At 45.2% G+C, this 27,368-nt stretch overlaps 2 protein-coding genes across 6 annotated transcripts in view; one reads left to right on the top strand and one right to left on the bottom strand.

Moving 5' to 3' along the window:
* BBS4 (Bardet-Biedl syndrome 4) overlaps positions 1 to 13,879 on the bottom strand; it is a 55,022-nt gene extending 41,143 nt beyond the window's left edge. For 2 of the 5 annotated variants that reach the window (XM_003818565.6, XM_008971900.5), the window contains exons 1-2: positions 13,800 to 13,879; positions 1,686 to 1,737 (exon numbers count right to left, since the gene is read on the bottom strand). In XM_003818565.6, coding sequence (XP_003818613.1) covers positions 1,686 to 1,737; positions 13,800 to 13,823 — 76 coding nt within the window. In that variant the 5' untranslated portion in view covers positions 13,824 to 13,879. Of the gene's footprint in view, positions 1 to 1,685; positions 1,738 to 13,488 lie in introns of all 5 variants that reach the window. The other 3 variants (XM_003818566.6, XM_034939086.3, XM_034939087.3) reach the window with 3 other exon arrangements.
* Positions 13,869 to 25,964, top strand: HIGD2B (HIG1 hypoxia inducible domain family member 2B). The gene is made up of 3 exons (XM_055098923.3): positions 13,869 to 14,232; positions 19,912 to 20,090; positions 23,718 to 25,964. Exon 3 carries the CDS (start codon positions 23,731 to 23,733, stop codon positions 24,049 to 24,051), a length of 321 nt encoding a protein of 106 aa, XP_054954898.1. The 5' UTR covers positions 13,869 to 14,232; positions 19,912 to 20,090; positions 23,718 to 23,730; the 3' UTR covers positions 24,052 to 25,964.
* Positions 25,965 to 27,368: the final 1,404 nt, after the last annotated feature.

The raw sequence follows: 27,368 nt of genomic DNA, 5'->3' as shown, positions 1-27,368 counted from the left end.
GTTTAAAAGCCACTGAAAAATTTACATAACCCAGGTGCAATAGCTCATGCCTGTAATGCCAGTACTTCAGGAGGCCGAAGATGGAGTATCACTTGAAGCCAGGAGTTCAAAACCAGCCTGGGCAACAGAGCCAGACCCCCATTTCTACAAAAAAAAATATAAAAATTAGCCAGGCATGGTGGCATGCACCTGTAGACCCAGCTACTGGGGAAAACCATTTGAACCCAGGAGTTTCAGGTTGCAGTGAGCTATAATCACACCACTGCACTCTAGCTTGGGTGACAGAGCGAGACCCTCTCTCTCAAAATAATAATAATGTATGATTCCATTTATTTGGCATTCCAAGAAAGGCAAAACTAGGAAGAAAGAAACAGATTAATGGCTGCCAGCAATTGGGAATGGAAGAAGTGGTTTACTACAAAGTAAAGGTGACTTTTGGGGGAGTAATTAAACTTCTATAACTTGATTATGGTGCTACTAGTGGTTACATGGCTAGTTTCACTTGTCGAAACTCAGAATTTGTACTAAAAAAAGGGAATTTTACTCTAGGAAAATTATATGTTGATACCATTCAAAGACTGGCCAAAGCAAAACTAAAATAGCTAAATAAATAACTAAAACTAAAATATTATCAGGCAAAGTAGACTTCAAACAAGGAATATTATCAGAAATTGAAGAGGAATATTACATAATGACAAACGGGTCAATTTACCAAGAAATCAGACAATCCTAAATGTATATGCATCCAACAACAGATCTTCAAAATACACAAATCAAAAATTGATAGAACTGAAAGCAGAAACAAATCCACAATTACATTTGCACACTTCAACACTCTTCTATCACCATTCCAATCAGTAACTACATCAGTAAGAATATGAATATCTGTAATTGTAAGTATATACAGAACACTATCAACCAACTTGACCTAATTGACATTTACAGAATGCTACATCCTACAAGAGCAGAATACACATTCTTTCCAAGTGTACATGGGACATGCACCAACACAGGCCACATTGTGGGCCATAAAACCAACCATATAAAGAATGTTCTCTACCCACAATAGAATTAAACTAGAAACCAACAAAGCAAAAAGATACCTGGAACCTCACAGAGTGGTTTTTCCAGAAGCAGAAAATTAGTACACACTTACGTAATAATCAAACCCCATTTAAATAATTTCCAGGTCAAACCAACCTCCTAATATCTAATAACTCTATTAAATAAAAGCTAGATGTGACAGAACATTTAGACTATTACTTCTTTTCCCAACACTCATTTTGAAATAATATAGAATAGATAAAAGAATCAACAAGAGAGAGAAATCTGGCCAGGCGCGGCGGCTCATGCCTGTAATCCCAACACTTTGGGAGGCCAAGGTGGGCAGATCACCTGAGGTCAGGAGTTCGAGACCAGCCTGGCAAACACAGTGAAACCTCATCTCTACTAAAACACAAAAGTTAGCCAGGTGTGGTGGCGTGCACCTGTAATCCCAGCTACTCGGGAGGCTGAGGCAGGAGAATTGCTTGAGCCCCAGAGGCAAAGATTGCAGTGAGCCGAGATTGTGCTACTGCACTCCAGCCTGGGTGACAGTGAGACTCTGCCTCCAAAAAAATAAATAAATAAATAAAAGAGAAATCTGTCTGTGCAAACATACACATACAATGAAACTGCATACAGACCTTTCTTCTGCCGGGGTTTTTGAGACTCAGTAGATACAGGAAATTGAGTTCTCTGAAATGAAATAAGTAGTCTATATTGAAGCACCACAATATAAACTTGCTAACTTAAAGAAGCATCCAAATAACAAGAATAATCAGTAGCTCACCAATTATGCAATTAATCCATTAAATCCATATTGTGATAGAGTTATTTTAAATATGGTTTAAAAAACAAACGTCAAGTCATACTTTTGCTATCCAAACTATTAACAATGTATAACGCATATTTATAATATTTACAATGTGCATTTTTAATGTATAATTATAGTATATAGTAAAATGTGCATAAGAAATATACTCAGTTCTTAAACACCTCATATGAGTATTATACTTGATGCCATACTTCTCAGCAGCCAAACCAAAAAAGTGATCACTGTTTGATAAAAGGAAGCTTATGAGATCATCTACACAGAAACTGTCTAGCACTCAATTCTAAAAGGGAGATAATTATTTTCCACTATAACATCATAGAAAACCATCAAATGAATTTTTCTTTTATCAACTTCCTATGACATACCACAATATAAGCAAAAATAATGGCTCAAATTTTTCCAGATGTAATGAGAAACACCAATCCTTAGTTTCTGGATACTCAACAAATCCTGACCAGGTTAAATGAAAATAAATACATACTTAGATACATCATAACGAACTGCACCAGAGACAAGAAGCAGCTCTTAAAAGCAGCCAAACAAGAAAACATATCACCAGATTACCAACAAAGAAAGGACAGTTATTGGATATTCAGAGAAGGACTGTGTGGTAGATAGAGCTCCCTCTCCCCTCTCCCCTCTCCCCTCCCCCCTCTCCCCTCTCCCCTCTCCCCTCTTTCCACGGTCTCCCTCTGATGCCGAGCCAAAGCTGGACGGTACTGCTGCCATCTCAGCTCACTGCAACCTCCCTGCCCGATTCTCCTGCCTCAGCCTGCCGAGTGCCTGCGATTGCAGGCGTGCGCCGCCACGCCTGACTGGTTTTCGTATTTTTTTGGTGGAGACGGGGTTTCGATGTGTCGGCTGGGCTGGTCTCCAGCTCCTAACCGCGAGTGATCCGCCAGCCTCGGCCTCCCGAGGTGCCGGGATTGCAGACGGAGTCTCGTTAACTCAGTGCTCAATGGCGCCCAGGCTGGAGTGCAGTGGCGTGATCTCGGCTCGCTACAACCACCTCCCAGCCGCCTGCCTTGGCCTCCCTAAGTGCCGAGATTGCAGCCTCTGCCTGGCAGCCACCCCGTCTGGGAAGTGAGGAGTGTCTCCGCCTGACTGCCCATCGTCTGGGATGGGAGGAGCCCCTCTGCCTGGCTGCCCAGTCTGGAAAGTGAGGAGCGTCTCTGCCCGGCCGCCATCCCATCTAGGAAGTGAGGAGCGCCTCTTCCCGGCCGCCATCACATCTGGGAAGTGAGGAGCGTCTCTGCCCGGCCGCCCATCGTCTGAGATGTGGGGAGCACCTCTGCCCTGCCGCCCCGTCCGGGATGTGAGGAGTGTCTCTGCCCGGCCGCCCTGTCTGAGAAGTGAGGAGACCCTCTGCCTGGCAACCGCCCCGTCTGAGAAGTGAGGAGCCCCTCCGCCCGGCAGCCACCCCGTCTGAGAAGTGAGGAGCGTCCTCCCTCCTCGTCTGGGAGGGAGGTGGGGGGGTCAGCCCCCCGCCCGGCCAGCCGCCCCGTCCGGGAGGTGAGGGGCACCTCTGCCCGGCCGCCCCTACCGGGAAGTGAGGAGCCCCTCTGCCCGGCCAGCCGCCTCGTCCGGGAGGGAGGTGGGGGGGTCAGCCCCCCGCCTGGCCAGCCGCCCCGTCCGGGAGGCGAGGGGTGCCTCTGCCCGGCCGCCCCTACTGGGAAGTGAGGAGCCCCTCTGCCCGGCCAGCCGCCCCGTCCGGGAGGGAGGTGGGGGGGTCAGCCCCCCCCCCGGCCAGCCGCCCCGTCCGGGAGGGAGGTGGGGGGGTCAGCCCCCCGCCCGGCCAGCCGCCCCGTCCGGGAGGGAGGTGGGGGGGTCAGCCCCCCGCCCGGCCAGCCGCCCCGTCCGGGAGGGAGGTGGGGGGTCAGCCCCCCGCCCGGCCAGCCGCCCCGTCCGGGAGGTGAGGGGCACCTCTGCCCGGCCGCCCCTACCGGGAAGTGAGGAGCCCCTCTGCCCGGCCAGCCGCCTCGTCCGGGAGGGAGGTGGGGGGGTCAGCCCCCCGCCTGGCCAGCCGCCCCGTCCGGGAGGCGAGGGGTGCCTCTGCCCGGCCGCCCCTACTGGGAAGTGAGGAGCCCCTCTGCCCGGCCAGCCGCCCCGTCCGGGAGGGAGGTGGGGGGGTCAGCCCCCCTCCCGGCCAGCCGCCCCATCCGGGAGGGAGGTGGGGGGGTCAGCCCCCCGCCCGGCCAGCCGCCCCGTCCGGGAGGGAGGTGGGGGGGTCAGCCCCCCGCCCGGCCAGCCGCCCCGTCCGGGAGGGAGGTGGGGGGGTCAGCCCCCCGCCCGGCCAGCCGCCCCGTCCGGGAGGGAGGTGGGGGGTCAGCCCCCCGCCCGGCCAGCCGCCCCGTCCGGGAGGGAGGTGGGGGGGTCAGCCCCCCGCCCGGCCAGCCGCCCCGTCCGGGAGGGAGGTGGGGGGATCAGCCCCCCGCCCGGCCAGCCACCCTGTCCGGGAGGTGAGGGGCGCCTCTGCCCGGCCGCCCCTACCGGGAAGTGAGGAGCCCCTCTGCCCAGCCAGCCGCCCCCTCCGGGAGGGAGGTGGGGGGGTCAGCCCCCCGCCGGGCCAGCCGCCCCGTCCGGGAAGTGAGGGGCGCCTCTGCCCGGCCGCCCCTACTGGGAAGTGAGGAGCCCCTCTGCCCGGCCAGCCGCCCTGTCCGGGAGGGAGGTGGGGGGTCAGCCCCCCGCCCGGCCAGCCGCCCCGTCCGGGAGGGAGGTGGGGGGGGTCAGCCCCCCGCCCGGCCAGCCGCCCCGTCCGGGAGGTGAGGGGCGCTTCTGCCCGGCCGCCCCTACTGGGAAGTGAGGAGCTCCTCTGCCCGGCCACCACCCCATCTGGGAGGTGTACTCAACAGCTCACTGAGAACGGGCCATGAAGACAATGGCGGTTTTGTGGAATAGAAAGGGGGGAAAGGTGGGGAAAAGATTGAGAAATCGGATGGTTGCTGTGTCTGTGTAGAAAGAGGTAGACATGGGAGACTTTTCATTTTGTTCTGTACTAAGAAAAATTCTTCTGCCTTGGGATCCTGTTGATCTGTGACCTTACCCCCAACCCTGTGCTCTCTGAAACATGTGCTGTATCCACTCAGGGTTGAATGGATTAAGGGCGGTGCAAGATGTGCTTTGTTAAACAGATGCTTGAAGGCAGCATGTTCGTTAAGAGTCATCACCACTCCTTAATCTCAAGTACCCAGGGACACAAACACTGCGGAAGGCCGTAGGGTCCTCTGCCTAGGAAAACCAGAGAACTTTGTTCACTTGTTTATCTGCTGACCTTCCCTCCACTATTGTCCTGTGACCCTGCCAAATCCCCCTCTGCGAGAAACACCCAAGAATGATCAATAAAAAAGAAAAAAAAAAAAAAAAAAGGACAGTTATTTGGGAGGCCGAGGCGAGAGGATCACTTGAGGTCAGGAGTTCAAGACCAGCCTGGACAACATGGTGAAACCCCATCTCTACTAAATATACAAAAATTAGCTCGGCATGGTGGCACGTGCCTATAGTCCCAGCTACTTGGGAGGCTGAGGCAGAAGAATGGCTTGAACTTGGGAAGCAGAGGTTACAATGAGCCGAGATCGTACCATCGCCCCCCGGCCTGGGCGACAGAGCAAGACTCCGTCTCAAAAAAAAAAAAAAAAAAAAAAAAAAAAGAAAGAAAGTCCAGACGCCGTGCCTCATGCCTGTAATTGCAGCACTTTGGGAGGCCAAGGCAGGTCGATCACCTGAGGTTAGGAGTTCAACACCAGCCTGGCCAACATGGTGAAACCCCATCTCTACTAAAAATACAAAAATTAGCTGGGTGTGGTGCTAGGCACCTGTAATCCCAGCTACTTGGGAGGCTGAGGCAGGAAAATCGCTTGAACCCAGGAGGCAGAGGTTGCAGTGGGCCAAGATCACACCACTGCACTCCAGCTTGGGTGATAAGAGCAAAACTCCATTTCAAAAAAAAAAGAAGAAGAAAAAGAAAAACAAAAAAGACTGACAGCTGGCTCTTCAACAATTAAAAATGGAAGACAATATCACAATAAGACATCATAAGAATAATTACTCCAGTGTCAGGTACTAAGTAAAATGAATGTTAATTTAGACCAGAGGTCAGCAAACTATGGCCCACAGGTCAAATCCATCCTGTTTATTTGGTCTACAAGCTACGAATGATTTTTACATTTTTAAATGGTTAAAAAAATTCAAAAAATAATATTTTAACACATGAAAATTGAGTCAAATTTCAGTGTCTATAAACAAAATTTGTCAGAACATACCCACACTCATGTTTACATAATGTCTATGGTTGCTTTTGTCCTACAACAGCATTGCTGAGTAGTTGTCACAGAGACTCTATGGCCCACAAAGCCCACGATATTTACTATCTGGCCCTTTACAAAAAAAGGTTTGCCAACACCTGATCTAGATTCTCTCACCCACCAAAACTAATTTTCAACAACAAAGGCAAATTTTTAAAACTTTCAGAATTTGAGAGTTTTTAGATTCTCACCAAATAAACTTTTAATGAAAATATATTACGAAAAAGAAAAATAATCCCAGAACAAAGGAGTGGAATAAGCAAAGGAATTGGTAAAATAAGCAAGTATTCTAAGCATCTACGGACTGAACAAAACAAACAAAAAGCAGAATTTGTGGTGTTTAATTAAAATACATTAAGAACTACAAAACTAAACAACAATGGCATACATTTGCAGATGGCAATAGATGGTAGTAAAGCATTTGATGGTCCCTGTAGTAGCAACATTTAGGCCTGGACTTACAGTAAACATGTATTTTTTAATTTCTTTGGTACTCATTAAAGGAAGGCAATGTATAACTTCCAAGGAATGAAATAAGAGGAGCAGAAAGGGAGGGGTAACAGATGGAAATTCAGTTTTTTTAAAAAAAAGAAAGGAGGTAGAAAAAAATGCAATTCTCCAGTTTAAGACAGATCAGCCAGGTGTGGTGGCTCACACCTATAATCCCAGCACTTTGGGAGGCTGAGGCAGGAAGATCACATGAGCCTAGCAATTTGAGACCAGCCTGGGCAAAACAGCTAGACTCTGCCTTTATAAAAAAACTTTAAAATTAGCCAGGCATAGTGGCAGGTGCCCTTAGTCCTAGCTACTCAGAAGTCTGAGGTGGGAGGATCTCTTAAGCCCAGGAAGCCGAGTTGCAGCAAGCCATGATTGGACCACTGCACTCCAGCCTGAGGAATAGGCTCAAAACAAACAAACAGCCAGGTGTGGTGGCTCACACCTCTAATCCCAGCACTTCGGTAGGCTGAGGCAGGCCAATTGCTTGAGTTCAGGAGTTTAAGACCAGCCTGGGCAACATGACGAAATCCCGCCTCTATATACAAATATTACAATATTTGTATATTGGCTAATATACAAAAATTAGCCAAGTGTGGCCTGCGCCTGTGGTCCCAGCTACTCGGGAGGCTGAGGTGGAAGGATCACTTGAGCCCAGGAGGCAGAGGTTGCAGTGAGCCAAGATCACGCCACTGCACTCCAGCCTGGGTGACAGAGCAAGACTCTGTCTCAAAAAAAAAAAAAAAAAAAAAAAAATTGCAATGTAAATTATCACATTAAGACATAATTTCATATCCACCATGACTGGTGGCAGACGCATAAACTGTTACAACCACCATATAGTTTCCTGTAAGTAATAAAGTTACTCCATTACCTAGCAATCTATTTCTAGGTATACCTTAGAGAAACTCTTAGATATTGCATCAGAAGACCTACATAATAATGCTCAGGGCTAGGACTAAAGTGAGGCAAGTGAAGAACCTAGGGTATAAACCTTAAGAAGGTACTTACTCTTACTCCATAAAATGTGAACCCTAAGCACCTCACTTACCTTTCCTTAGTCTTGGCCCTATTTATAGCAGCTTTTTTTTTTTTTTGAGACGAAGTCTCGCTCTGCCAAGCTGAAGTGCAGTGGCGCAATCTCGGCTCACTGCAACCTCCGCCTCCTGGGTTCAAGTGATTCTCCCGCCTCAGCCTCCCGAGTAGCAGGGACTACAGGCGCGCAGCACCGCATCCTGCTAATTTTTGTATTTTTAGTAGAGACGGGGTTTCACCATGTTGGCCAGGATGGTCTCGATCTCTTGACCTCATGATCCGCAGCCTCAGCCTCCCAAAGTGCTAGGATTACAGGCGTAAGCCACCGCACCCAGCAGCAGCATTGTTTTTAATAACTAAAAACCAGAAATAATCCCGATCTCCATCTAGTGGAATGGATAAGTTAATTGACATACTTTACTACAATAGGATACTATACAGTGTTGAAATAATGAATAAACTGAAGGTTAATAACAAATTTTAAAAACTAATATATTAAGGATATATATAAACATATATGGTAAAACTATAAAAAATACAAAATATTAATATAAAATTGAAGAAACACTACATCTGATGTGGAGGAAGGAAAATGCAGTAGGAGAGAGGCATTTAGGAGGTTTCAGAGTTATTAATGACCCATTTCCTAACCTGTGCAGTAGGAACACAAGTTTCCATTATATTATCCTTTAAAGCATACATACGACATTTTAACCACTCTTTTACAGGTAGGATATATTTCACAACAACAAAAATTAATCCTCAAAATAAAAGAGAATACTTATGTGAGGCAGGCCAATTGCTTGAGTTCAGGAGTTTAAGACCAGACTGGGCAACATGGCGAAACCCCGCCTCTACAAAATATACAAAAATTAGCCAAGCGTGGCCTGCACCTGTGGTCCCAGCTACTCGGGAGGTTGACGTGGAAGGATCACTTGAGCCCAAATGAGGGGCTCATTTGGTTAATGATCTTGATTTAAAAATTCACAAAAATTTATAGAGACATTTCACCAAAGAGATACGGGTGGAAAATAAACATATAAAAAATCTTCAATATCATTATTCATGAAGGAAATACAAATTAAAACCACCATATACCATCACTACCCATCCACTACAACAGCTAAATAAAAACAAACTGACAAACCAAGTGTTGACAAGGATGTGGAAAAATCACAACCCTCATGCATTGCTCATGGAAATGTTAACTCGTATATATAAGCCTGCAGAGAAGTTAGGCAGATTTGTTTCTGGTTTTTTTTTGTTTTTTTTTTTTTTTTGAGACGGAGTCTCGCTCTGTCGCCCAGGCTGGAGTGCAGTGGCGCGCGATCTCGGCTCACTGCAAGCTCCGCCTCCCGGGTTCACGCCATTCTCCTGCCTCAGCCTCCCGAGTAGCTGGGACTACAGGCACCCGCTACCACGCCCGGCTAATTTTTTGTATTTTTAGTAGAGACGGGGTTTCACCGTGTTAGCCAGGATGGTTTCGATCTCCCGACCTCGTGATCCGCCCGCCTCGGCCTCCCAAAGTGCTGGGATTACAGGCGTGAGCCACCGCGCCCGGCCTGTTTCTGTTTTTTTAAACAAATACTTAAACAATATAACCCAGCAATTCCATTGACACAGGAACCCTTCTGGAGTGACAGACATGTTTTAAAAGCAGCCTCTGGTGACAGCTGTGCAACTATATAAATTTACTAAAACTGATCAAACTATGTACTTAAATTGAGTAAATTTTATGGTATGTGTATTATACCTCAACAAAACTTTTTTAAATGTTAACTCAATTTTTTAAAATCTAACTAGAATTTCTTAACTTTTGGGGAATATATTACTAAAGAATGTTAAAGACTCAAAAAGCACCTTCAAAGGTCAGCAACCCTTCTTTCTGCACAAAGCAGAATTATTTTTTTGATGAGTCTTTTACTCAAGACTTTCCAGAACATTTTGAGATGGAAAGGATTCTATTAGCCCACTCAATCTCATTCATAGGATTTATATAGAACAAATTATTTTATTCTGTTATTTCTTCATTTTTATATAGTTTTATGATCATTTATTCATCCAACAAATATTCATGGAGCACCTGATACATAGGCACTATATCTGAGCCAGATCAACTAGTGCACTAATTTCTGTTTTCTGCTCTTATCAGTTTAATCCTTCAATTTACAGGATGACATATTTATCCAAATACATCAAATAATGGGAATCAGGGCATTATAAAAAAAATTTATAGGCTGGGTGCAGTGGCTTACCTGTAATCCCAGCACTTTGGGAGGCTGAGGCGGGCGGATCACAAGGTCAGGAGATTAAAATCATCCTGGCTAACACGGTGAAACCCCGTCTATACTAAAAATACAAAAAATCAGCTGGGCGTGGTGGCAGGCGCCTGTAGTCCCAGCTACTCCGGAGGCTGAGGCAGGAGAATGGCGTGAACCCGGAAGGCGGAGGTTGCAGTGAACCGAGATCGCGCCACTGCGCTCCAGCCTGGGCGACAGAGCAAGACTCCGTCTCAAAATAAATAAATAATAATTTTAAAAAATAAGATTTATAAGCACAAATCATGAAAGCCAGAGCTAGTTGCTCATTCATTTTTTGTTTTTGTTTTTTTCAGACAAAGTCTCACTCTGCCCCTGCTGGAGTCCAGTGGCATGATCATGGCTCACTGGAGCCTCAACTTCCCCAGGCTCAGATGATCCTCCCCAGTAGCTGGGAAGACAGGCGCGTGCCACCACGTCTGGCTAATTTTTGTGTTTTTTGTAGAAATGGGGCTCCAACATGTTGCCCAGACTGGTCTCGAACCTCTGGACTCAAGTTATCCTCTCACCTCAGTTTCCACAAGTCCTGGCATTACAGGCATGAGCCACCAAGTACAGCCTGTTTGCTCATTTTTTAAGAATTCTAAACTATACTGAAAATACAAATATCAGTCCTCAGTTTTCCTTCTAAGGAACTGGTAGCAATCCGTAAGTAATTTTGGTAGCATATTAGAATTTCTGTGTCCCACACTGGGCTAGTTTTACTCAGTTTTGATGGGGTGTCTTCTGGCCTCAAGGCCTTGACTGTAGCCTTCTTAGATTTTTAGCTATACATTTCTTCAAAAATTCTGTGAGTTTTGAGTCTTTTCCTTTTCTCTCCTCCATATCCATATATTCTTATCTACGAATCTATATATGTTTTCCTTTGTGTTATGAAATTAAGATCACATAATATACCCCACTTCACATCTACCTTTTATTTAAATCTACACCATGGAAGTCCCTCCAAGTCAATTAGTTGTAACTTTTTTTTTTTCTTTCTGAGTTTAGGAATGGAGGTTTAATAGGCAGAAGAAAGAAAGGAGAACAGCTTTCTCTAGTGAGAGAGAGGGGCTTCTGAGAGGAAAAGCAATTAGTTGTAACATTCTTTTTAATGACTGCATAATATTCCACAGTATGGAAATATCTGAAGTCATCAATTACCCTATTAATGGGCATTTAATTTGCTTCCAGCGTTTTGCCACTACGGATAGTACTACAACGAATGCCGTAGTACTACACGCTCATGTTTAACACTTTTTTCTGTGGGACACAGGTCTAGGAGTAGGATTACTGGGTTCTTTTAATTGTATTAAAAAATAAGGCAGGGGGCGATGGCTCACGCCTGTAATCCCAACACTTTGGGAGACTGAGGCGTGCAGATCACGAGGTCAGGAGTTCAAGACCAGCCTGGCCAACGTGGTGAAACCCCATCTCCACAAAAATAAAGCCAGGCATGGTGGTGAGGGCCTGTAACCCCAGCTACTCGGGAGGTTGAGGCAGAAAAATCGCTTGAACCCGGGAGGCAGAGGTTCCACTGAGCTGAGATCACGCCACTGCACTCCAGACAGGGCGACAAAGTGAGACTCCGTCTCAAAAAAAAAAAAAAAAAAAAAGATAAAATACCACTTCCAAAAAGGACAGAAATTCACATTTCCATGCATTGGTAACTTGAAAAGATGAAAATTACTATAAACGTAACACTACTAGCAATAAATTTGACATCAATGAAAACAGTTAACTTCAGGCTTAATTGCTAAAGTCATATCAAAACAAAAGCTATTCTCTTTAAAACAGTATTAGACATTCAAATGTACATGACAATTCTGCTGTCACAGACTCAAGTTCATATTCTATTACACAAACACCTGTGATGAGCACTAGAGGATAAGCTATATTTGTAGCAATGTTATGTTACCCATTATCTTTTACACTTTAAGATTACGTAGAAGTATTTTCTTTTTTTTTTTTTTTTTTTTGAGACGGAGTCTCGCTCTGTCACCCAGGCTGGAGTGGAAGTATTTTCTTTCCTACGTTTTTTAATATTTAAAACCCAGTAACATTAACCATGCTACTTTTTTTTTTTTTTTTTTCTGAGACGGAGTTTCGCTCTTGATGCCCAGGCTGCAGTGAAATGGCACAATCTCGGCTCACTGCAACCTCTGCCTCCTGGGTTCTAAGCGATTCTCCTGCCTCAGCCTCCCTAGTAGCTGGGATTACCGGCGCCTGCCACCACGTCCAGCTAATTTTTTTGTATTTTTTTAGTAGGGACAGGGTTTCACTACGTTGGCCAGGCTGGTCTCGAACTCCTGACCTCAGGCGATCCACCCACCTCAGCCTCCCAAGGTGCTAGGATTACAGGCGTGAGCCACTGAGCCTGGCCTATTTAATTATTTTAAAATCTGTTTTTTCTTTCTTTTTTTTTTGAGAAGGAGTCTGTCTCTGTCGCTCAGGCTGGAGTGCAATGGCATGATCTCGGCTCACTGCAACCTCCGCCTCCGGGGTTCAAGCGATTCTCCTGCCTCAGCCTTCCAGGTACCTGGGATTACAGGCAAGCGCCACGATGCCCCGCTAATTTTTGTATTTTTAGTAGAGACGGAGTTTCACCATGTTGGCCAGGATGGTCTCAAACTCATGACCTCAAGTGATCCACCCGTCTCGGCCTCCCAAAGTGCTGGGATTACAGGCGTGATGCGCCGCGGCCGGCCTAGCTATTTTAAATTTCTTAGCTTAATAAAAATGTTTCGGCCGGGCGTGGTGGCAGGCGCCTGTATTCTCAGCTAATCCGGCGGCTGAGGCAGGAGAATTGCTGCAACCTGGGAGGCGGAGGTTGCAGTGAGCCGAGATCGCGCCATTGCACTCCAGCCCGGGCCGACAACAGCGACACTCCGCCTCAAAAAAAAAAAAAAAAAAAAAAGTTTCTGTCTTCAGAGTTTTCTAATTAGACTAGAATAATATGACTACTCTGCAAATGAGAGTAGAAAACAAACAAAAGGCCCTCTAACAATAACGCTAACCTTGCTGCTTAGCCAAAACTAAGTTGTAAAACAGCCAAAGGCTGCTATTTGTACTGTTTTCCAGGGCGTTTTTCGAAAGACAATAAATTCCGAATACCTAAAATCACTCTAACAAATGGACAGAACAGGCTTTCAAACCCAACACTAAAGCAAGGTAAACAAAGCTTCACACTTGGCACTTTACCGAAATTAGATCCAATTATAGATATATGCCTCAAAAAATAGCGACTAGGTCATCCTGAATTCATCGGGTTCCTCTATATTAGCAGTTCTGTGGAGTGAACGCCCAACTCAGCCTTCAGATGAATTCCAAAACCGTACTTTCCTAAACTTAATCACCACAGAAAAAACACAGTCCCGCTCCACTGGCAGAAGGCAGTGACGCTGCAAGCTTCCAGGCAGTCGTCATGTTAAATTCCCAATTCACGGGATTAACAGAAACTGTCTACACAAGTGCTAGTCATTACCTTCCAAACCCCCGAGACAGAAAAAGATGGCACTACGGTAAGAGCCATTACTGGTGAAGTCTCCCTTCTCCGTCCAGCGCACCCCAAGAGGGACTACAGTCCTAGAACAGGACCTGTGCTGCTAAGTATCCAGACTTGCCCCAGGCGACCAGTTCCCGGGACAGTAAAAAGGGGACCGTGTCGCCCCGCCCACCCTGAGCCGCTCGGCACCCAGCTCCGCCTCTCTCCAGGAACCGCTGCATGGGACAAAAGCCACCCGCCAGCTTGCCTTGCCCTTCGGCCGGGCAACTAAAGAGAATCTCGGCGCTCACCGTCGCGACTCTCTCCTCAGCCATTTTAGCTCAGCCCACCGCTGCGCGGCCGGAAGTCGGCGGTTTCCCAGACGACGAGGCAAGCGGAAGTCGTAGGGCTGTGGAGGACTGTGAGGAGCCGGGGAAGGAAGTAAATCGCCGAGTGACCTAAGGAATCAGGGGGAGGATTAGGGTCTGCTCCACAGAAGGCTTACCTCTGAAAGAGTCGGGGAGGGAATGCGCAGCCACTCGCTGCCTTTATCCCGAGAAGCACCTAACACCCCTCGCCGTGGTCTGTACATGGTCTGTACCTCCGGCCGCGCTGGCTGGTAGGCCAGCCACCTGGGATGGCAGCCTAGTTTTCCCGCCACCTTGCCCTGCCCTGACTCTAATCTGCATTTAATTCAGTCCTTCTTCCGGGAGACTCCGGCGGAGAATTTCATTCTCGCCTTAGGTACAAAACTCCCCGTTTCTTGGCTGTCACTATCGAACTGAGGTACTCACCTTATCAGCTTCCCACTCTTGTTTACTCCGGAGTTTGCCAACATGCTCCTGGTGGGCTGCATTTGAACGGCAGTCTTTTGATTGGAAATATTTAAAAGTTAGGAGATTTCACAAGAAATCGGCCATGGGATAAAGAGACGACAGTCGGCCTTTTCTGCAAGGCAGTGAAATAGATCTGAATAGCGGCTGCGACTGTAGATAAACATTTCTTCGCCTTTTTACCACAATCTTCCCTTCCTAACATACTTAAGGCGTTCTCCATTACCTTTCTGGCCCCCGGTGCGGTGAATTAAATGTTTAGTGTTTCTAAACTAGGAAAACATGTGGGCTTTGGAATCAAACATGAGTTCTGAATTTGACTACTGCATGACCTAAGCCCGTGGTTTCTTTGAGCCTCATTTATTAAAGTGCCGGGAGCTGTGTGATGAACAAAACGGAGGATCCCTGCACCTGAGCACTGACATTAGCCCCAATTCATACTTTTAAGTCTCGCCCTTGTAATTTAGACATAAAATCTGCCTCTCCCAATTCATTAACTGGGAAATCATTTAAGACAAGTTTCTCCAGGCCTCTAAGAGAAGGAGAACCCCACTGACAATTAGAGTTACATAGAAGAAACAAGTACGGTAATCTATCCAAATACAAGGGGAAAGGACAGCAATAGAATAACAGCTCTTCTAAGTATTTCAGTAACACTCTCTCTTTTAATCTTTATAACAATCCCACGAGACTCTTGGTCTCCCACTTTTTTCAGATAAATACTCTGCCTTTCATTTATTAAAAATAAAATTTTCCAGCTTGGCCAGCATGGTGAAACCCCGTCTCTACTAAAAATACAAAAAATTAGTCGGGCATGGTGGTGCCCGCCTGTAATCGCAGCTACTCGGGAGGCTGAGTCAGGAGAATCACTTGAACCCAAGCGGCAGAGGTTGCAGTGAGCCGAGATCGCATTTCTGTGCTCCAGCCTGGGCGATAGAGGGAGACTCCGTCTAAAAAACAAAAATTTCCTGGGCTCGGTGGCTCACGCCTGTAATCCCAGGACTTTGTGAGGCTGAGGTGGGCAGATCACCTGAGGTCAGGAGTTCAAGACCAGCCTGGCCAACATGGTGTAACCCTGTCTCTACTAAAAATACAAAAAATTATCCGGGTGTGGTGGCCGGCTCCTGTAATCCCAGCTACTAGGGAAGCTGAGGCAGGAGAATTGCTTGAACCCAGGAGGTGGAGGTTGCAGTGAGCCGAGATCATCCCATTGCACTCCAGCCTGGGCAACAAGAGCAAAACTCTGTCTCAAAAAAAATTTTTTTCAGAGGCAGGGGTCTCACTATTGATGTCCAGACTGGACTTGAACTCCTAGGCTCAAGTAATCCTTCTGAGGTAGGAAAATAGGGTCTGGAGGTGGGGAACATAAGGCCAATTCACACTTCAGCTATAACAGGTAATATTCTGTCCATAGGGCATAGGCCATAAATGTCTTTGTAACTTTACTTCATCTTCTCCATTTACACAAGGCATACCCGAAGTAACCATGGAATCCTCTGGGGTTATTTAAACTCCCCAAAATTCTGTAACGGAGCCACTGAACTTCTAAGCTCAGGCCCGCTCCCACACTGGAGTGTATTTTCATGTTCAGTAAATTCCTTGTCCCTTCCTTGCTTTGTTTGTGCATTTTGTCCAATTCTTTTTTCAAGACACCAAGAACCTGGACACCCTCCACCTTTAACACTTCCACCTCATCCTCTCAAGTAGCTAGGATTACAGGCACCAGTCACCATGCCTGGTGCTAAATTCTCCACTTTTCAGAGATTAATTAAACACCTTGCCTAAGTGAGCCGAGATCGTGCCACTGCACTCCAGCCTGGGAGACAGAGCAAGACTGTCTCAAAAAAAAAAAAAAAAAAGATATAAAGATGAAAAATTATTCATTTCTAATCCATAGTGCTTAGTTTTTTTGTTTTTGGGACAGGATCTCGCTCTGTTGCCCAGGCGGAAGTGCAGTGGGACAATCACGGCTCACTGTAGCCTCTACCTCCCAGGCTCAAGTGATCCTCCCACCTCAGCCTCCTGAGTAGCTGGGACTACAGCTTCATGCCACCACACCCAGCTAATTTTTGTATCTTTTGTAGAGATGGGGTTTCATCATGTTACCTAGGCTGGTCTCAAGCTCCTGAGCTCAAGCAATCCAGCCACCTTGGCCTCCCAAAGTGTGGAATTACAGGCGTGAGCCACCCTGCCCAACCCACAGCGCTTAGTTTCATGCAGTTTTTCAGTATTCCAGTCGTCTTCATGGGCAGGGTTACTATGCAACACTGGCAGTCTAGGAAGAAATCATTCCCAAGGATCAAAAAAAAAAAAAAAAAAGAGGAATTGAAGCTAATATCTTCTGCCCTATTCTTTTTATCTTCTACCCTATTTTTTCTTTTAACACATATTCTTTTTGCCACTTTCAAAAGAGTGATTCTCAATCTGACATGTCACTCCCTGTTCTCTTCAGTTACCCTTTAGTTCTGATGATTTGGGGAATCCCCAACACTCCTCTACAGAGAATATACAACATCCAGAACAAAATTTTCCAAAGGCTTCTTCACTAAAGTGTAGGAAACTGCTTTCATCTTTTCCTTCAAAGATGCAACAATTTATTTCAGGGACTAAATGTCCAAGGTCCCTTTAACCACCAGATCAAAAAACATTCTAGAGAAACTCCTCTATTATTTCCACCAAATGATAAAAAGTAGAAGCCATTACGTCTCCTTTTTCAGAGCAAAGAACTACAGACTCAGGCCTAGTCCATTTACATGACTGTCTGGGGGTGCCTGCTGCAGTCAGGAGGGCCAGGTGGCAGCTTGGTCAGCGGTGAATAGCGAATAGACTGCAGCATTCTCCTTATAAAGGATTTACCCCTCAATTCCAAACCTTTCCTCAAGGGATTAACAGAAAAGCCAGTAGATGGTGAAACTTAAGTGGGGAATGGATTACAAAGGCTAACTGGTATCTGTAGATGGCTATATGAACATGTAACTTGCAAATACAGAAGAATACATAGTTAAAGTGTTGTCTAGACATCTGGATGAAGTTTTCATTTTATTTTATTTTATCTTATTTTTAGACAGAGTCTCGCTCCATCACCCAGGCTGGAGTGCAGTGGTGCGATCTCAGCTCACTGCAACCTCCAGGTTCAAGTGATTCTCGTGCCTTGGCCTCCCAAGTAGCTGGGATTACAAGCGTCAGCCACCACACCTGGCTAATTGTTGTATTTTTAGTAGAGACAGGATTTCACCATGTTGGCCGGGCTGGTCTCAAACTCCTGACCTCAAGTGATCTGCCTGCCTTGGCCTCCCAAAATGCCAGGATTACAGGCATGAGCCACCATGCCTAGTGTGGATGAAGTTTTAATAAGATATAATAATGTCCTTTATATCAGAGGTGTGGAAGAAAAGGAAGAGGATGGGGAAATGAGAGAAGAGCATCTTTTCTGGGGGATTTTTAAAATGCATATTTCTACACAATAAAGATTTGTTTTTCAAATAAATAAATTACTCTATAGCACCCTTATATACTGTCAGTTCAATAAGTTGTTAACATCTTTTGGAAGGCATCTGGCATTATAAATCCTTAAAAATGTGCATACCCTTTGATCAGTTCTATTTCTGAAATTATATGCTAAGGAAGCAATCAAGAAAACAAAGATTTATAAGAAGAGTATTTACTACACATTTACTTTGGATAATTAAAAATAATACTTTAAAACTGGAAAGAAAGCTGGGCCCAGTGACTCGCGTCTATAATCCCAAGGCCCAGTGACTTGCGTCTATAATCAAGGTAGTGCCACACTCCTGCCTGGGCAACAGCACGAAACTCTGTCTCAATAATAATAATAATAATTTTAAAGGAGTCCAAGTGCGGTGGCTCATGCCTGTAATCCCAGCACTTTGAGAGGCCAAGGCAGGCAGATGGATCCCTTCAGGTCCGGAGTTTGAGACCAGGCTGGCCAACCTGGCAAAACCTCATGTCTACTAAAAATACAAAAATTAGCAAGGTGTGGTGGCAGGCGCCTGTAATCCCGCTACTCGGGAGGCTGAGGCAGGAGAATCACTTGAACCCGGGAGGTGGAGGTTGCAGTGAGATGAGATCGCGCCACCACTGCACTCCAGCCTGGGTGACAGAGCAAGACTTTGCCTCAAAAAAAAAAGAAAAAAAAAAAACCATTTTGGTTCAAGGTAACACAGGAAAACAAGATTTTCTATTCACTGGGGAGAATGTTTTGCTTGGAGAAAAAAGTTCACGTTTATTTAGCTTATATGTTCCCTATGGATAATAAGGAGTCACTGAGGGTTTTAGGAAAGGAACAAATATCATAAAACCTAAGTTTTAATTATGTTTAGCTGTGCGGTTGTCTTGTGGGATCTAATACTCGCTGGAAAAAGCGAGATGTGGCCACCTCCATGGATCCTGCCATGCCATGAGAGTTCTGACTCTACGCCTCTAAAGGAGGAAAACCAATACTGGATTTTCTGGAAAAGGAGCCTCTTATTTATTCTCCTGAGCTATAGAATTTATAAGGAACTGTATACTGGAAATTACACCTGAAGGCTAGTCACAGGGAAGAAGAAGTCTACACTTCTGCTTGGAGAGTACAGGGCCACTGAGACTACTGGTCCACACTCCCTGGCAACTTGTCCTTTTCAGAATAATGCTGTCTGTGTGGTTTAGGTGTATCTCCCACTGAGTATCAGCAGCAGAAGCTAAGTACTATCTAAGTCACATAAACAAGGCAGTAACAAGTGAACCAGACAGGCATCCCCACCTCAGACAGTCCCTTAGCTATTCCCATCCTGTCAGTCCACAGTATGACTCAAGTTGTATATCCCTGTCTCTATCTCAGGTCTCAGTCCTCAATACAGCACTTTTTTTTTTTTGAGACAGAATTTCACTCTGTCACCCAGGCTGGAGTGCACGATCTCACTGCAACCTCCACCACCTGAGTTCAGGCAATTCTCGTGCCTCAGGCTCAGCCTCCTGAGTAGCTGGAATTACAGGCATCCGCCACCACAGCCAGCTAATTTTTTGTATTTTTAGTAGAGACAGGTTTTCGCCATGTTTGCCTGGCTGGTCTTGAACTCCTGAGCTCAGGTGGTCTGCCCACCTCAGCCTCCCAAAGTGCTGGAATTACAGGCGTGAGCCACCGCGCCCAGCCCTTCATCTTTATATCTTGTGTGGATCAGGGTATCTCCTTTTTTTTGACCTCATTTATCATAGTGTATATCAGATTATATTTATTGATTGGTAAATACATAGATGAATTAGTACATGAAACAATAAATGATTATAATACACAGATATTCGAATGAAAAGTTATGAAAGATAAATTTTTTTAAATGTTCAGTTTATTCATGATCTCATTTTTCCTTCGAGTTTTAATAACAGAATTTTCTAAAAGGCATATATGTATGCTGATGTGTGATATGTGTAAGATATCTGTTGAGATAAGAAGTCAGAATAGTTTTTGATCCATAAAACTTACTGTAGACAAGAACTTAAGTTTGTTATTTTTAAAGGTAAATCAGCTTCTAACTTCTTTATTTTGTTTAACCCTTTCTAACTTCTTTATTTTGTTTAACCACTTTTCCTCTAGCTACTGAGGTCAAACCTGAAATAGGCTGTAGACTCCACCAGCTGGGTAAGAATGGGAAGAAGATCAGAAAACCTAAACTTTGGTTGATGGACTATTTTGCCCAGGCAAAAGCAGGGAATCTATGAGGAATATGAAGACATTCGTCGGGAGAACTCTGTTGGCACTTTCCACTGTTCCATGTAAGTAGGAAATGTTTGGACCAGCAGTTGGTTACCAGGATGCTTCTGGTAGACTCTGGCAACAGCTCCTTCCACCCCTCACTTGCTTAGCAGAGACCCTTTCTTGTGTTAGGGAACATCACTCTCACATAAATGATGGTTTCTCGCATGCAGAAAGAGGTACTTTCTGCTTTGGTGCTTCTTACCAACATCCTATACTCTGAAATTTCTGAAGGTTTTTGGTACCAACAGGACAACCCTGTTGGACATTTTTTTTTTATGTTTTCCCAAAATGCAAGTGTTTTTTAAAAAGGTAGGCTCAAAATAGGCTACTCCCTATTCCTGTTCTCAGTGTGAGCGCTGGTCTGTTCATTTGGGCAGTTTCTCCCCATAACATTTATGGTATAATATTACATCTTGAGGAGGGGTATCTGGTGCATTTAAAATAATCCATAGTTAGTAAGAGAGAAGAGTTGCCTCTTAGGAATTTAACCTCTTGAGATTTTCATTCTACCCAAATCCTATCACAAAACCATCTGGCTAGTTTATAATTCTGGCTCATAACTACTTAATAACTATATCCTTCCTTCCTTCCCTTCCTTCTTTCCTCTTCCCCTCTCTGCATCTTTTTCTTCTTTCTTTCTCTCTCTCTTTTTTTTTTTTTTTTTTTGAGACACAGTTTTGCTCTTGTTGCCTAGGCTGGGGTGCAATGGCAGAATCTCAGCTCACCGCAACCTCTGCCTCCTTGGTTCAAGCGATTCTCCTGCCTCAGCCTCCCTAGTAGCTGGGGCTACAGGAGTGTGCCACCACGCCCGGCTAATTTTTTGTATTTTTAGTAAAGATGAGGTTTCACCATGTTAGCGAGGCTGCTCTCAAACTCCTGATCTTAGGTGATCCGCCCACCTCAAAAGTCCTAGGATTACAGGCGTGAGCTACTGCGCCTGGCTGCCCTCTTTCTTTCCTTCATTCTTTTTTTTTTCTTTTTTCTTTTCCCTCCTTCCTTCCTTCCTTTTCTTTTTCTTTCTTTTCTTTTCTATTTTTGAGACAAAGTCTCTTGCTCTGTCACCCAGGCTGAAATGCATTGGCACAATCATGGCTCATTGTAGCCTTGAATTCCTAGGCTCAAGCGATCCTCCTACCTCAGACTCCTGAGTAGCTGGGACTACAGGCATGCGCCACCATGCTCAGCTAATTTTTTATTTTTTGTAGAGATGGGGTTTTGCCATATTGCCCAGGCCGGTCTCAAACTCCAAGGCTTAAGTGATCCTCCTGCCTTGACCTCCCAAAGTGTTGGGATTACAGGCGCGAACCACTGCACCTGATCAGATTATTTCTCTTACCATGTTGCTCTAATTTCTCTATGTTTTAATTGACTGCCCCCAGGAATCTCTTTTTCTCCAACTAGTGAGCTCCGTCTGTTGAAAATTATAGAAACTAGGGCTAGGCGTAGTGGCTCACGCCTCTAATCCCAGCACTTTGGGAGCACAAGGTAGGAGGATCACTTGTGTCCAGGAGTTTGAGACCAGCATGGGCAATGTATCCAGACCCCATCTCTACAAACTTAAAATACAAAAAAATTAGCCAGGCATGGTGGCACACTCCTGCATTCCTAGCTACTTGGGAGGCTAAGGCGGGAGGATCACTTGAGCCCAGGACGTCAAGACCATAGTGAGTTTTGATCATGCCACCAAACTCCAGCCTGGGTGACAGAGTGAGAACCTGTCTGAAACAAAAAGAAAAGAAAATTAGGGAAGCTGTCCTAGTGGATCCCAGGCTCATATTCCAACTTTACCAAAAATTCCCTCTGTGAGTGACACAAGTTATTTCCCTTCTCAGCACTTCAGTTTTCCTCTGTGTAATATGTGACTATTGGACTCTGATATTCACCAACCTTTGTAGCTTAAGTGTTTTAGAAATCCAGGATTCTGTGAGTACCTCTTCCCTCTTGTAACTCCTGTCCAGTGCAGTCAGTGTGCTCTGAATAAGATGCAGGGATAGAGTCTTTTAGCAAAGCAAAGAGGGAAAATAATGAATTGAGGAAAATAATGACACAGGGAAAGTCAGAGAGAAGAGGCACTTGAGAAAGAAGTCAATCAGAGCAAGAATGCAAAAGAAAATAAGAGGAGAAAAAGGGGACACAGACCATATATCAACAAGGAAAAGTATTCTTTTCTTCCATACAGCTCTGTTTCTTCTCTACCAGCTCCAGATCCCTATTTTTGATTTTTATTTACTTTTATATATTCTATTTATTATTTTATTTTTTTTAATTTTTAGAGATACAGTCTTGCCCTGTCGCCCAGACTGGAGTGCAGTGGCATGATCATGGCTCACTGCAGCCTCAACTTCTGGATGCTCAATTGATCCTCTTGCCTCAGCCTCTTGAGTAGTTGAGATCACAGGCATGCATTACCATGCCTGGCTAATTTTTTCATTTTTTATAGATACAGAATCTCGCTATATTGCCCAGGCTGGTCTCGAACTCCTAGGTTCAAGTGATCCTCTTGCCTCAGCTTTCCAAGGTGCTGGGATTATAGGTATTAGCCACCACGCCCAGCTACCAGACCCCCTATTTACATGCAATCTCTTTCCCAAACAGAACATTATTCCCTTGCAGTCTTGCTGTTGTTGCCCACCCAGGCTGGAGGGCAGTGGTGTGATCTCAGCTCACTGCAACCTCCGCCTCCTAGGTTCAAGCGATTCTCCTGCCTCAGCCTCTTGTGTAGCTCCTGAGTAGTGTGCCACCATGCCCGGCTAATTTTTGTATTTTTAGTAGAGATGGGCTTTCACCATGTTGCCCAGGCTGGTCTCAAACTCCTGGCCTCAAGTGATCTGCTTGCCTCGGCCTCCCAAAGTGCTGGGATTATAGGTGTGAGCCACCACGCCTGGCCTCTTCTTACTTTTTCTTATGAGATAATTGTAGATTCACCTGCAGTCGTAAGAAATAATAGACAGATCACATATACCCTTTCTACAGTTATCCCATGGTAACATCTTCCAAAACTATTGTGTAATATCACAGCCAGAATGTTAACATTGGTACAGTCCACCAATCTGATTTAGACTTCCCCACTTTTACTTCATTTGTGTGTATTTAGTTCTGTGCAGCTTTGTCACGCATGTAGGTTTTCCTATCTGTCACCATAGTCAAGATACAAAGAGTTCCATCACCATAAGCCTCCCTGTCGTTACCCTTTAATAAACATATACCTCCTTCCCACCACCTCCCCATTCCTAACCCCTGCAGCCACTAATCTATTCTCCATTTCTATAATTTTGTCCTTTCCAAGTTGTTATATCAAATAACATTATATAAAACATGTAGGCTGGGCATGGTGGCTCACACCTGTAATCCCAGCACTTTGGCAGGCTAAGGCAGGCGGATCATGAGGTCAGGAGTTCGAGACCAGCCTGGCCAATATGGTGAAACCCCGTCTCTACTAAAAATACAAATATGAAAATTAGCCTGGCATGGTGGCATGTTCCTGTAATCCCAGCTACTTGGAAGGCTGAAGCAGGAGAATTGCTTTAACTGAGACCAGGGAAGCAGAGGTTTCAGTGAGCCAAGGTTGCACCACTGCACTCCAGCCTGGGCTACAGAGTAAGACTCCTTCTCAAAAAAAAAAAACAAAGGATTTTCTCCTGCAGCTGTGGCCTAGGCATGGCGACTCCCGGCTTTGTGACTCCGGAGGCCCCCTTTGAATCATCAAAGCCCCCCATCTTTGAGGGGCTTAGCCCCACTGTTTACAGCAATCCAGAGGGTTTCAAGGAAAAGTTCCTTCGCAAGACCCGCGAGAATCCGGTGGTACCCATAGGTTTCCTGTGCACGGCGGCCGTCCTCACCAACGGCCTCTACTGCTTCCACCAGGGCAACAGCCAATGTTCACGGCTTATGATGCACACCCAGATCGCCGCCCAGGGCTTCACTGTTGCAGCCATCTTGCTGGGTCTAGCTGCCACCGCTATGAAGTCTCCACCCTGAGCCCAGGGTCTTGAAAACTCTGCAGAAATCATTCCAAAACCCAGGAGCAACCACTGGCCCTACTATGGGACTTACTCTCTCCTCTCCTTTGAGAGGTCCCCGTGTCGTTGGGGGAGGAAGTGACCCTTCCTGTAACCGTAACTGAAAGATTTTTTCAAAAATCCCAGATTCTGTTGTTTGAATGTTACATACTTCTATTTATGCCACATCTTCCCTCCACTCCCCTGCTTAATAAACTCTAAAAAGTAAAAAAGTAAAAAATTACACACATACTGTATGTAATCTTTTAGGATTGCTTTTATGAGCTAGGCATATTTGTATGGGAAGGGGGAATTTTTTTTTTCTTTTTTGAGATGGAGTCTCGCCCTGTTGCCCAGGCCGAAGTGCAATGGCACAATGTCGGCTCACTGCAACCTCGGCCTCCCAGATTCAAGCAATTCTCCTGCCTCAGTCTCCCGAGTAGCTGGGATTACAGATACGCGCCATCACGCCCGGCTTATTTTTTGTATCTTTAGTAGAGACGGGGTTTCACCATGTTGGCCAGGATGATCTCAAACTCCTGACCTCGTGATTAGCCTGCCTTGGCCTCCCAAAGTGCTAGGATTACAGGCATGAGCCACCGCGCCTGGCCAGGAAATTTTTTAAGATACGGAAAAGTACAGAGCATGATCTTGCAAACAACTATGTTCCTACCACAGAATCAACACTGACTGTTGTTAATATTTTGTTACATTTGCTTCATTTTTTTTTTAAAAGGGAGACAAGGTCTCACTCTGTCACCCAGGCTGGAGTGCAGGTGCAGTGGCACTAGCATAGCTCACTGCAGCCTCGACATCCTGGGCTGACATGATTTTCTTGCCTTAGCCTCTCTAGTAGCTGGGACTAGAGGCACAGGCTACCATACCTGGCTAATTGTTTTAAAGTTTTTGTAGAGATGGAGTCTTGCTCGGTGGCCCAGGCTGATCTCAAATTCCTGAGCTCAAATGATCCTCCCACCTTAGCCAAAGCACTAGGGTTACAGGCATGAGCTACTGTGACTGGCTGTCTTTTTCATTATTATTATATAAAGGAAAGAATGTATTATAAAGTTGAAATCCCTTCTAATCCTCATCCTTACTTCTATTAGTCATAAGCAGCTACTAGTATGAATATGGTCTCCTTCCTTCCTTCCCTCTTTCTTTGTTTCTTTCTTTCTTTCTTTGTTTCTTTCTTTCTCTCTCTCTCTCTCCTTCCTTCCTTCCTTCTTTCCTTCCTTCCTTCCTTCGTTCCTTCCTTCCTTCCTTTCTTCCTTTTTCAGACAGAGTTTTGTTCTTGTCGCCCAGGCTGGAGTGCAATGGCACGATCTCAGCTCACTGCAGCCTCCACCTCCCAGGTTCAAGCTATTCTCCTGCCTCAGCCTCCCAAGTAGCTGGGATTACAGTCACTCACCACCATGCCCAGCTAATTTTTGTATTTTTAGTAGAGACGGGGGTTTCACCATGTTGGCCAGGCTGGTCTCGAACTGCTGACCTCAGATGATCCACCCGCCTCGGCCTCCCAAAGTGCTGGGATTACAGGCATGAGCCACTGCATCCTGCCTGTCTGTGGTATATTATGCTCTATACACTTTGATTTCTGTTATCATTATTATTATTTTTGAGATGGAGTTTACTTTTATTGCCCAGGATGGAGTGCAATGGCATGATCTCGGTTCACTGCAACCTCTGCCTCCTGAGTTCAAGCAATTCTCCTGCCTCAGCCTCCCAAGTAGATGGAATTACAGGCATGCGCCACCATGCCCGGCTAATTTTGCATTTTTAGTACACATAGGGTTTCTCCATGTTGGTCAGGCTGGTCTCAAACTCCCAACCTCAGGTGATCCGCCCGCCTCAGCCTCCCAAAGTGCTGGGATTACAGGTGTGAGCCACCGCGCCTGGCCTGATTTCTATTATTTCACATAATTTTTACAACAAATCTGTAAAACGAGGTTTCCATTTACAGATCAGGAAACTAAGAGCCTTGAAATGATTTTCTCAGTGGTAGGTGGTAGTGGTAGGTTAGAACTGGCAAACAAGCTTATGGTTTGATGTTTACCCACTAGCACTACCTCCTTCAAAGCTGATCACAAATCATGATAGTGAAAGAAGCTTTGAAACTACGGATCTCTAACTCCCTTTTATACGACTGGAAGGGACCTTAATTAAGACCCTTCTATTTACAGAGGAGGAAACTGAAGCCCAGAGATACCAAGAGTTGGCCCAGGTCACACCTTGGTGATTGTGGAAGGACTAAGAGAACAAGCCTGACTCTGACTCCCCGCCCTTTCTCCATCCCACCTCTTGCTGCCCCAGCCAGGAGCCTAGATCTCAGAATGAAGTCAGAAAAATCCCTCACTGAGAAATATTAAGACTAGAATGCTAAGAAGAAATGTTAACAGTTCCATAGAAAATGACAAAAAGCATGCATATATAATTTATGAAAAAAGAGAACAAAGTTTTTTTTGGACAGTTTGACTTACCATTGCCAAGTAAGAACTGCAAATTAAAGGAAAAACCATTTGAACTCAGTTGACAATGACTTTTTTAAAGCTAATACTCATTGTTTTGAGGTGTGGGCTTTGTTGCATGACTGAAAGACACTCTTGTAGCTGGTAGAAGTAAAACTATTACAGTCTTTCAAGAAAGCAGTTGAGTATTGTGTATTTAAGACCTTAAAAATATTTAAGGCTTTGATCTAACAATCTGAATTCTAGGGAAGTTTTCAAAGATAATCAGGTATGTGGCCAAAGAATGTTACATGCAACATTATTTATAATATTGAAAAATTGATCATCTTATTATGTCCCAAGTACAATGGTTTAATAAATCAGTGTAAATTTATATGATGTGACGTTATGCAGCTGTTAAAATCATAGCTTGGAATATTATTTGATAACCTGGGAAAAGGCTTATGATATATTAGGTGAAAAGGAGATTCCAAACTAAATAATCTGATTTTAAAATTATTAGTAGTAGTGCACTGAGAAACGGGTTGGAAGGGAATCAGTTAGAGGCTATCAATCATTTCTGGATAGTCAGTCTTGGAACATGCCCTGCTCTTAATAAGGTGTGCACTTTTATTTGTTGCTCAAATAAGCAAATGAATAAATTGTGGGATGATGAATAATTTAAATTTTCTTCTCCATAGGTTTTGGAATTTCCCAAATTTTATGAGAATATTTTTATTATCATAAAAATTAACCAGGCAGGGTGCGGTGGCTCACGCCTGTAATCCTAGCACTTTGGGAGGCTGAGGTGGGTGGATTGCCTAAACTCAGGAGTTTGAGACCAGCCTGGGCC

The sequence above is a fragment of the Pan paniscus genome, chromosome 16, assembly GCF_029289425.2.
Source record: "Pan paniscus chromosome 16, NHGRI_mPanPan1-v2.0_pri, whole genome shotgun sequence".
Classification (NCBI taxonomy): domain Eukaryota; kingdom Metazoa; phylum Chordata; class Mammalia; order Primates; family Hominidae; genus Pan; species Pan paniscus.
This window is presented reverse-complemented; position numbering and strand designations above follow the sequence as displayed.